Below are 12,639 nucleotides of genomic sequence, written 5' to 3' on the forward strand. Positions count from 1 at the left end.
GAATCTTTTAAATTATTTATTTAATATCATTTATTCAATATTTATTCTGTTTGAACTTTGAGCTGTATTAAATTATAATTTCAAAATAAATGTTATTCCAACATATTTAAATGTTATATCTTATTAGTTACATATGCATGTTTATAGAAAAAAAAAATTTAAAAATTGTTATAAAATTACTCATAAAATTCTACCGACAAATTTACTTCTATATGTAAATACTTACATCAATTTTTACAGTTTTACCCATATAATTATACATAATCAATTAGTACAATATTAAAATTTTTAAAAATCGAAAATTTAATTAAATAATTTGATAAAATAGAGTATACATTCAATAAAATCAATATTGTGCATAAACTTATATTTTAAAATATGCTTCAAAAACAAAATGAAATAAAAATTTTATAATAAATATTATACATATAATAAATATTTGATAAAAAAATAATAAAAATTAAAAATAATATGAAATGTAGAGTGTTAAAAGGTAATGAAGATTTTTTTATAATAAATACTACTAACCAGTATAAATAGTAATTAACAGTCCTGTAGTATGTGATACAATAATAAACAGTACTAAACATTACTCGTGAATAATAATAAACAATTACAGTAATAAATAGTTCTAAACAGTAAAATAAATGATAGAATTTCATTAAATATTTTAAAAAATTAAAATCGTGTAAATAATTAGAGTTTTTAATATAATTTAAATCTTATAATATTTTTAATTAACTAAAATCTTTTTATCTAAATGATTTTCTATCATTATAATATCTTTAGAATTTTCAAAATAAAAGAGATTTACTTTAATAATGAAAAATGTGAGAATAATATAAAAATAAAATATTCTGAATTTTTTCAATGCTCCTTGAGTCATTGAATATTATGATTGAATTTTACAACTTCTATTTTAAAATATGCTTCAAGAACAAAATGAAATAAACATTTTATAAATATTAATCATACCTCTTCTGCTATTATTTTATTACTAAACAATTTGTTTTCCTTTTACTATTTATAGTTGAATTAAAATTTAAAAATTGTTATAAAATTACTCATAAAATTCTACCGACAAATTTAGTTCTATATGTAAATACTTACATTAATATTTACAGTTTTACCCATATATACATAATCAATTAGTAAAATATTGAAATTTTAAAAAATCCAAAATTTATTTAAATAATTTCATAAATACATAATCAATTAGTAAAATATTGAAATTTTAAAAAATCCAAAATTTATTTAAATAATTTGATAAAATAGAGTATACATTCAATAAAAATAATATTGTGCACAAACTTATATTTCTTCAAGAACAAATGAAATAAAAATTTTTTGAATATTAATAATAAAGTTTGTAAATAATAAAGATATACTTTCTGATTAAATAATTATTAGATTTTAAAAAATGAAATTTTAGTAGTGGTATTAATGAAAGTTTTTATATATATAAACTTGAGACAAGAAATTCTACCGACAAATTTAGTTCTATATGTAAATACTTACATCAATATTTACAGTTTTACTCATATAATTATACATAATCAATTAGTAAAATATTGAAATTTTTAAAAATCAAAAATTTAATTAAATAATTTAATAAAATAAAGTACACATTCAATAAGATTAATATTGTGCATAAACTTGTATTTTAAAATATGCTTCAAGAACATAATGAAATAAAAATTTTATGAATATTAATAATAAAGTTTGTTAAAATATTAAAATTTAAAAATTGTTATAAAATTACTCATAAAATTCTACCGACAAATTTAGTTCTATATGTAAATACTTACATTAATATTTACAGTTTTACCCATATAATTATACATAATCAATTAATAAAATATTGAAATTTTAAAAAATCCAAAATTTATTTAAATAATTTCATAAATATATAATCAATTAGTAAAATATTGAAATTTCAAAAAATCCAAAATTTATTTAAATAATTTGATAAAATAGAGTATACATTCAATAAAAATAATATTGTGCACAAACTTATATTTCTTCAAGAACAAATGAAATAAAAATTTTTTGAATATTAGTAATAAAGTTTGTAAATAATAAAGATATACTTTCTGATTAAATAATTATTAGATTTTAAAAAATGAAATTTTAGTAGTGGTATTAATGAAAGTTTTTATATATATAAACTTGAGACAAGAAATTCTACCGACAAATTTAGTTCTATATGTAAATACTTACATCAATATTTACAGTTTTACTCATATAATTATACATAATCAATTAGTAAAATATTGAAATTTTTAAAAATCAAAAATTTAATTAAATAATTTAATAAAATAAAGTACACATTCAATAAAATTAATATTGTGCATAAACTTGTATTTTAAAATATGCTTCAAGAACATAATGAAATAAAAATTTTATGAATATTAATAATAAAGTTTGTTAAAATATTTTTAAATTATAATTATATAATTATACTTCTTTTACTATTATTTTACTACTAAGCAAATTTTATTTCCTTTTGCTATTTATATCTAAATTAAAAACCTCATAATTTATTCTGATTACAGTTTTACCCATATAATTATACATAATCTATTACTAAAATGTTGAAATTATTAAAAATCAAAAATTTAATTAAAGAATTTGACAAAAACTTGAGACAAAAAATATATATAAAAACTTGCAAACAAAATATAACATTTTCATGAATTTCAAAATTTGTTGTTTCCTTTTATTTGTTTAAATATTTAATTTAACTGTAAGTTTTTTATTTCTACTTTCTTCATCAGCAATTCATGCTATAACAATTATATATTTTCTATATCTATTGGTGGTTTATTTCTAATTTTCATTATTTCTTTTTTACAGCTTCGTTAAATTTGCTGAGTTGACTGAGTTATTTTAGTCTTTTATCAAGACTACCAAGGTAACCAACAATGTTATAAATATATCTTTTTCAATAGGTTGTTTTATTCTGTTGGAATACATACTTAGATTAAAAAGGTTTTTCAATTTGCATCATTATGAGTTTCTCTTTTATCCAATTATCGAGAAGAATTATTTCATTCCATATATAAATGAAAAGTGGTAAGCTTATATTAATAAATTAGTACAAATTTATCATTATATGATTAATTAATTCTTCGATATTCTTATAACTTTGATTCTTGTTTAAAATGATTCCCAGGGTACTACAAAACATTCTAAGATAAACAATTTATATGAGACTCTTTCTTTAGAAGAAAGAGAACATATACGACAAAAAAAGAAAGAAAAACATCTACAACAAAGGAATTTTACGAATGATACTACTCAACATGAAGAACAATTTTTCTCCCAACCAATCGTTGAGGACGAAACAAATATGTTGAGAGATCATATAGAATCCGTACACAATAATGAAGAAGTCAGGCCATATTGTACAAAAAGACAACGCACTTTTCGTGCCGGAGCTGGAACCAGTGATATATCCTCCGTTGAACAATTCGATTATAGCTCTAATATTGGTAGTTCTGGAGCACTCTATCAGGAAATAAACACAGTTGAAATTACATCAACAAAATCTCTATTTCGGGGTAAGAAAGATGTATAAAATTAAATCGTATTTCTTTTCCTTCTTTTCCTTTCTTATATACAACTTCATTCAATGATACCACCATTTGAAACTATAGCAACTTTAAACATTTACCTCACTTTTATGATTCATCTTTCTTCCATAGGAAATCAACATCAACAATCAGCTGGTCATAGGAAAATATTACAAACAATGCCATTTGAGGCAACTCTCTTACCATCAGTACCATTCTGTAAATTTTGTGAAGCAAAAAGATTTCAACATGAAACAAAAGGTTTTTGTTGTGCCGATGGAACAATCTCTTTAACTACAAATGATGTTCCAGAACAACTTTACCATTTGTTTACTTCCAACACAGTTGAATCAACCAACTTTCTTACGTATGTTCGCACATACAATAACAAATTTGCTTTCACATCATTTGGAGTTAAATTTGATAGAGATTTGTGTAGAAGGAACAAAGGTATTTACACATTTCGAGCTCAAGGTCAAATCTATCATTATATTAATGATTTGACTCCTTTGGATGGACATCCTTCATATCTACAATTATATTTTTATGATACCGAACATGAATTGGACAATCGTGTTTATGACATTGGAAGATTGGATTCATCAACTGTTGCTCAACTTATGGATATTCTTCATGTTAATCCATACTCAACATTCTTTCGAACTCTTGGAGATCTGCCCAATTTGGAAAATCACAAAATTCATATCAGATCAGATGTGGGTTTGGATCAGCGTGTTTTTAACACTCCGTCAGCTTCTCAAGTAGCAGTTATTTGGATTGAAGATGATGATTCAGAACATTTGAGAGGACGAAATATTGTGGTATTCAATCATGCAGGTGGAAGTCATATAGTCCAATACTATTTTGGCTGTTATGATCCACTGCAGTATCCATTGTTATTTCCTTTTGGTGATACTGGTTGGCACCAAGGAATATTAAGAATAAAGAAAGGTGATAGACTACCACAACAAGTAACAAGAGCATCAGTCGACCCTCAACAATCAGTATCAGCAGAACAACTGCTTATAAAGGAACAAGAAGGTTAAAATAATAATTCTTCTTTTAACTTTTAATTGTTCTAATATAACAATGTTACATTTCTAATTTATTAAATTTATTATCTTACAGTGCTGAAAAAAAACAGAAAACAACAGGTTGTCTCATGTCGCGAGTACTATTGCTACAAACTTCAAATTAGGAAAAATACAAAATCTATTTTACTATTCTCGGGCCGTTTACTACAGCAGTTTGTTGTTGATATGTACGTAAAAATTGAGACGTCAAGATTGGATTATTTTCGTAATAAGCAACAAGAGATTCGATCTGAAGTATATCAAGGAATTGTTGACAGTCTATCAATTGGACAAAGCAATGCTTCTAAAGTTGGTAAACGCATCATTCTGCCTTCTTCTTTTATTGGAGGTCCAAGAGATATGCGTAAGAAATATATGGAAGCAATGGCTTTAGTCCAACGCTTTGGAAAACCGGACATCTTTTTAACCATGACATGCAACCCAAGTTGGAAAGAAATTTTAGATGAATTGGGTCCACAAGAAGAAGCACAAAATCGTCCTGATTTGATTGCACGTATCTTTAGAGCAAAATTAGAAGAACTGAAGGATGAATTATTCAAACGGGAGATATTTGGGAAAGTTTCAGCATACGTATACGTCATTGAACATCAAAAAAGAGGACTACCACATGCACATTTCTTGATCATACTACAAAGAGATTGGAAAATCTATACTCCAGAATCTTTTGATGAAATTGTATCAGCAGAAATACCAGACAGAGAAAAAAATCTACATTTATACAAGACAGTAAAAAGACATATGATGCATGGCCCCTGTGGAGTACTGAATCCGAACAATGTGTGTATGAAAGCAAATGGCAGTTGTAAAAACCACTTTCCAAAAGGTTTTGTACCTAACACAACCGTTGGAATCGATTGTTTTCCACAGTACAAACGTTGTGATAATGGAATGACTGTCAAAGTCAGAGGTACAGATTTAGATAACCGTTGGATTGTTCCACATAATCCATATCTCCTCGCAAAATTTGATTGTCACTTGAATGTAGAAATTTGCTCAACAATCAAAGCAGTCAAATACCTTTATAAGTACATTTATAAAGGTCATGATCGTGTTGCTTTCAACTTGATTCCTGGACAAAACATCCAAGATATAGATGAAATCCAACAATTTCAATCAGCCAGATGGATCGCTCCACCAGAAGCTATGTGGAGAATATACGGTTTTATTCTTAATGAAATGCATCCATCAGTTTACAGTTTACATCTACATCTTGAAGATCAACATCTGGTAGCTTTTCATGCACATGACAACCTTAACAATATTCTGAGATCTGATTTTACGGCAAAATCAATGTTGACTGAATTCTTTTCAACAAATCAAACTAATGAAAATGCACGAAAACTACTGTACAAAGAATTTCCTGAAGCTTTTGTTTGGAACCAACAACACAAAATATGGACTCCAAGAAAGAAGAAAACTGTTATAGGCCGCATTGTTACAGCAAGTCCATTCGAAGGTGAAAGGTATTACTTACGGATATTGTTAAATCATATAAGAGGCCCTTTATCATTTGACCACATCAAAACAGTTGGCAACGTCACTGCACCAACCTTTCGTGAAGCAGCTACATTACATGGTTTGTTACAAAGAGATACCAGTTTGCAAGATTGTATGCAAGAGGCTTCCTTATACCAAATACCACACAGTTTAAGACGGCTATTTGCAACAATTTTAGTATACTGTAATCCAACAAATCCTAGAGAACTTTGGGAATATTTTGAACAAGATATGTCAAGTGATTTCCAAACAAGTGTTGCAACATCAGCAGATATTAGGACAAAAGTCTTACGAAGCATCTCTTCTACACTTGAATCGATGGGAAAAGACATAAACATGTTTCACTTAATAGAACATGATGTCTCTTTTGATCAGAACGAAACTGAAGCTAGAGAAATAAATGATGAATTTGCAGTTTCAATACCAGAAGAAGATCTTATGGCTTCGATGAGTCTTAATTCTGAACAACAACACGCATATGAATCAATTTTGCAGAAAGTCCTTCTAAATGAATCTGCTGCATTTTTTATTGATGGTCCGGGCGGAACAGGGAAAACATTCTTATATAAAGCACTTCTCGCTACAGTAAGATCAAGAAACTTAATTGCTCTTGCAACTGCATCGTCTGGTGTTGCTGCATCTATTTTACCTGGAGGTCGAACAGCCCATTCACGCTTCAAAATTCCATTAGATCTTGACAAAAATAGTACTTGTTGTGTAAGCAAACAAAGTGCTCTTGCCAAATTGTTACGTCTTGCAAAGCTAATCATATGGGATGAAGCACCTATGTCTAGAAAAGAATGTATGCAAGCATTGGATAAAATGTTACGAGACATAACTGATTCAAGATTACCATTTGGTGGAAAAATTATCGTATTCGGTGGAGATTTTCGTCAAGTCTTACCTGTGATTCGGAAAGGCACAAGACAAGAAGAAGTTAATGCCAGTTTAGCATCGTCATATTTGTGGTCTACTTTAACTAAGATTAGGTTGAGTGAGAATATGCGAGCAAGATTCGATCCAAACTTCTCAAATTATTTACTTCAGGTCGGAAATGGAACAACACCAATCACAATTGAGAATAAGATCAAAATTCCCAATGAAATGCTCATTCCTTACAGAAATGATGTGGAGTCTTTAGATGATCTGATCGATGCAGTCTTCCAAGATATTGGCAGCTATTCAGAAAATTTATCCGAAATGACAAATCGAGCTATCTTGACACCAAAGAACAACTCTGTCGATGAGATAAATACAATACTTATTCAAAGATTTCCTGGTACAGTTACACAATACTATAGCTTCGATGAAACGATTGATACATCAGAACAAGGAATCATGGAGGATTTTTTAAATACATTGACACCAAATGGACTTCCACCTCATGAGCTGTTATTAAAAAAAAATTGTCCCATCATGTTACTCAGAAATGTCAATCCTTCAGAAGGTTTATGCAATGGAACACGTCTTATTTGTCGCAACTTTGAACGAAATATCATTGATGCTGAAATTGCAGTTGGTCACCACACCGGAAAAAGAGTTTTCATACCAAGAATTCCTTTCTTGCCAAATGCAGACGACAATAGTGGTTTTCCATTCAAAAGAACACAATTTCCTATCAGATTAAGTTTTGCAATGACAATAAATAAAGCACAAGGACAGACATTAGATTTTGTTGGTGTATACTTGCCTCAACCTATATTTTGTCATGGCCAACTCTATGTAGCACTATCAAGAGCCAAGACTTCTGCTTCAGTAAAGGTTCTTATAAGACCAGTATCAACTCAAGATTGTGAAGAAGCTGAAACAAATAATATTGTTTATAAAGAATTATTAACACTAGCATATCCATCATAAACTTCTGTAAGTAATCAAATTTCAATATATACCTCTCAATTAAATACAATTTGTTTTTCCATTATGTAATTTTCAGAACTTCCTGTTTTTCTATTATTGAAATTGTCTTATTTAAATTCAATTGTTTAAACTAATATTTTTTTTCTCTTCATTTATAAGTAGGCTTCAACATGCGGACTATCTATACCTCAATCAAAGACATTACTCCAAGTACAAAAAATTGGAGCATCAAGATGATTGTGTCAGACAAATCTCCCAAACGTACTGCACAACATTCACCGACAAAATATCAAAATCTGACATTGATAGACCCTGAGGTAACACATTGATATCATTATCATTCTTGCAAAAATATACTTAATATTTATATTATATTCCTTCACATGATATATCCAAAATAAATATGTTTTCCCCTTACAGCATAGATTCATTCTAACTATATTCTCAGATTAAATCTTATATATATTTAATAAATACTATTTTACAATCAATAGAATAGAAATAACTATTCATTTATACAATATTATGCAGGGCAACCGACTACAAGCAACAATTTTCGGCAAAGATATAGACCTACGTAATGACATGTTGCACATCTTCCGGTCTTACTACATCAGTAATGCTTATGTTAAGCCTTTAGATCCCAGGCATAGAATTGAAGCGCATGAATACCAGTGGATCTTAAATTCAAGAACAATCATCGAAAACATTCAAGATAATGAAGTGGAATTACAACCACCAGAATATGATATTATCCCATTCACCAATCTGCATGAGTACAAAGACACTGGAACTGAAATAGGTAAATATCACATCGATATATTTAACGTACATCTTGATATTCTTATTCAGTTTTCACAATTTTTTTTTTTACATAATTGGACAGCTATTCTGGCGATCGCAATATACATGAAACCTCCTAGAGAAATTACCTCAAAACATGGGCCAACAAAAATTCAAGAAATATATGTTATCGACCAGAGGTAAAAAAGATTTCTCAACTATATATGTGATATTTATAAATTCTTTAATTAACTTATTTTCAATACTATTTCATCATGCTACACTTTTAAATATTTTCTCCTAAAATTTACAGCCTAATGCCCATATGGTTGACTATGTGGAGTCGATTTGTGGATGGTGAATGCCGAACAATCTCTGATATTATTGAAGCTAAGCCAACTCTACTCGCAACACGTATAAAAGTTGGTTCATACAATGGTATATCACACAACTTATAATATCAACATTTATTAAAAATAGAATGTTATTATCTACTAACAAATATCTTTTCTTTATAATATAGGTCTCTCTCTTTCGTCTCAACCAACAAGTATATTTACCTTAAATCCTGTCATCCCTGCTGCAACTCCATTATGTCAATGGTAATTCTTTCTTACTTTATTATATACATATACAATTTGTACCTACTATATCTTTTCCTCCATTATTTCTCTCATTCATTTTAAATTATTCTAAAAATATTTAGGACAATGCTAAACCATGCACTGCTTGAAGAAATCGTCGAAAAAAATCTACATCACACAACGGCATCAGCATCAGCATCGGCATCAAATGTTGACATGAAAGACATAATTAAGCTTGATGATCTTGCTGGTTTTCTTAAATCATTACAGCCAATGACGGTACATTTCTAACCTTATCTTAAGACTACATATTATTTACAACCACTAAAAATATATATCTGTTGCAAAATTAATGCAGAAAGCAAAATTTTGGATTAAAGCAACTATTTGTGTGGTTGATCTCCATCAAATATTCTTCTACATGTCCTGCATTGGATGTAAAAAGGGGACTGGATATGAACAAAATGAAAAATTTCAATGTTATCATTGCAAATACATGAGTAATGCACAACCACGGTATACATCTTATATTCATATTTTACGTCGTAAATGTTCCTTTAATCAATTTTATATTATATTTAAATTATTGCTTAATCATTCAGACTAAAAAATATAGTTTGTTTATATAGCTGTCGAGCTTACATCGAAGTTGACGATGGTAATGGACGACTAGGAGCTGTCATGTTCGGTAAAATCGCAGAAGAAGCTCTAGGTTGCACAGCAATCGAACTAATGGAACATACAGGAGAGGTAACCAACTTATTCAAATTCCAATTTATATTTTAAAAAATTTTAATTTTAGATATTCAAATAGGAAGTTATTAAAAATATATTTTACATTAAATTTATTCACCATACAGGAACATTTACCGTATATCCAAAATATTGCAAAATTATGTTCAACAAAAAAATGGATCATACAATTGGGTGCAGATTTAGATCAACTCCAAAAACAACGTCACAAAAACTTCAACGTTCTCTCCATAAATGCTGCGAATGAGGAGAACAATACTGTGAATGAGGAGAACACACCACTTTGAATCCATTATGTAATATTCAGTTGTTTCAAACTTTACTTTTAGTACCAAAAGAAACAATTATGTAATATTTAGTCGTTTCAGACTTTACTTTATGTAATATTTAGTTGTTTCAGACTTCACTTTTAGTACCAAAAAAACAATTATGTAATATTCACTTTCCTGACTTGCTTAAACATATAGTCTGTCTAAATCTATTATCAGAGACTTTAAACAATTATAATTTGCTTAAACAATTAATTATGTTATCTTCATAGACCTTATCATTAATTTCTCTTCTTCTACACTAGATGTTTATATTTTAGAATAATCTAACACAGGGCAAACGTGCATCGCACGTAGATCCACTGCTAGTAATTTAATAAAGACTAATTACCAACTCGTCATGAATTTTTATATAACTTAGAAGAATGCTATTAAAGTGACCTAATTACGATGTTAGAAGTGACAACCTAGCTAGCTACTTGTGCATGCAGAGTCACAGACTCTCTTATTGAATATTCAACGTCGTACGTACTCGAGAGTCTCACACATAAATTAATGAATATTATAGGCCTATTTTATAACTTGCACATCATTTTCATCGAGCTAGATGTGAAAATCCAATAATGAGAGGATGGATGCTATTCGTAGTTGCATCAGGTAACGTTTGATTGAGAGAGAGATATATATATATATATATATATATATATATGTATTTCAGAATTATAGCTTATTTTCTGAATTCTATTTTTAATAAATGTAAATTTATCATTTGAATGATATTATATATACTATAAAAGTATTTAATTCACAAACAAGTTTTATAAAACTAGTTTTTTCTATATAAAGTAATTAATATGGAGATTGCATAAAAAAAAAAAAAAAACCATACGTGCTAACCTATTAATTATTGAAATAATGAAAATTTAAAAATTTAAAATTTAACATTTCAATTAAAAGAAAAAAATTAATAAAATGAGATCGTCACTTAATATATAAAATATTATACATAAAATTGTAAAGATAGGTAACACTAGTCGACTAATTAAGGTGTCGTTTGGATATAAAAACACTTTCAATCCATCTCATATCATATCATCTCATCATTATAACTTTCTCAAATCTCTCATGCAAAATGTAATAAACAATTTAATTTTTTTAAATATCAAAATAATATTATTATTAAAAAATAATATTTTATTCAACTCATTTAAAACCATCTCATCTCATTGCTTCTTGAGTCTGGATTTTCAACCCTCGCAAAACCTGTGTGACCGAAAAAATAAATAAATGCTCCCAAGCCGCGCTTGGCCAGGCACTAATAATTGTTGGCCCATTTGTTCCGGTTCTTGAACACGAACCGGAGATCCCTTTACCACATAATTAAGGATGGTTTGGATTTAGAGATGAGATGAGATATTTTAGATGAATGGTGAAAGTTGAATAAAATATTATTAGAATATTATTTTTAAATATTATTATTATTTTAAGATTTGAAAAAATTGAATTGTTTATTATATTTTATGTGAGAATTTAACAATTGTAATGATAAAATGAGATGAGATAAAACGTTTTCCAAATCCAAACGGGGCCTAAGTTAACATCTTTCTATCGCGTTTTCATTCAGGAAACAAATACCACCCGAGCAATTGTGGCGACGGTCTTAGGGTTTACTACACCCATCCATTCTTCGATCTCATTGCAAAAGCCATCGTGTTTGCCTTTACCGAGTCACTTGTTCCAATTGGCGCGTAGTCTTGTTATGAACCCAACTAAGATTGGGCCGGGCTTGATGGGCTTCTGACTTAATTGCTATATTTACTTTAATTGATTTGTTTAAGTTGTTTAGTGACCCATGAGCTTAGTTATTATTATTTAGAATTGGCCTATGGCCTTTGTTGGCTGTTAGGAAGTAGGTCATCATCTTTCATCCAGTATATGTAGAGGAAATGAGGGTCCTTGTTTGGGATCTTGAACCTAGAAAATACTATGAACATCCGTCATTTTGATTTGAGAGGAATTGGAAACCTCGAATATCCCAAAGCGTAGTTATTATCATTATCTTCCTATTCTTCTTTTATTGTCAATATTACTGTTCTTACACCGAGGTTCATTACATGTCTCATCAATTTTAAGCCCAATCTCTGCCACTTCCCGCAGCTTTCTCTTTGAAGTTGCTGCCTCTGCTTGTTTATTTCTTTTTGCATAACTTTCTCATTGAATTTTGGGG

General features: G+C 28.6%; 1 protein-coding gene across 1 annotated transcript; it reads left to right on the top strand.

Moving 5' to 3' along the window:
* Window positions 1-5,557: 5,557 nt before the first annotated feature.
* On the top strand, window positions 5,558-12,164 carry LOC118349587. The gene is made up of 3 exons (XM_035694792.1): window positions 5,558-7,705; window positions 8,555-8,825; window positions 12,037-12,164. The coding sequence occupies exons 1-3, from the start codon at window positions 5,558-5,560 to the stop codon at window positions 12,162-12,164; spliced, it is 2,547 nt and encodes an 848-aa protein (XP_035550685.1).
* Window positions 12,165-12,639: the final 475 nt, after the last annotated feature.

Source organism: Juglans regia, chromosome 10, assembly GCF_001411555.2.
Source record: "Juglans regia cultivar Chandler chromosome 10, Walnut 2.0, whole genome shotgun sequence".
In the NCBI taxonomy this organism is placed as follows: Eukaryota; Viridiplantae; Streptophyta; class Magnoliopsida; order Fagales; family Juglandaceae; genus Juglans; species Juglans regia.

Coding starts and splice junctions, on each gene's coding strand:
- LOC118349587 (XM_035694792.1), top strand. CDS start 5,558: ATGACTGTCAAAGTCAGAGGTACAGATTTAGATAACCGTTGGATTGTT. Junction 7,706..8,554: donor GTCACCACACCGGAAAAAGA/GTTTTCATACCA, acceptor AATATTATGCAG/GGCAACCGACTACAAGCAAC. Junction 8,826..12,036: donor AGACACTGGAACTGAAATAG/GTAAATATCACA, acceptor GTTTTCATTCAG/GAAACAAATACCACCCGAGC.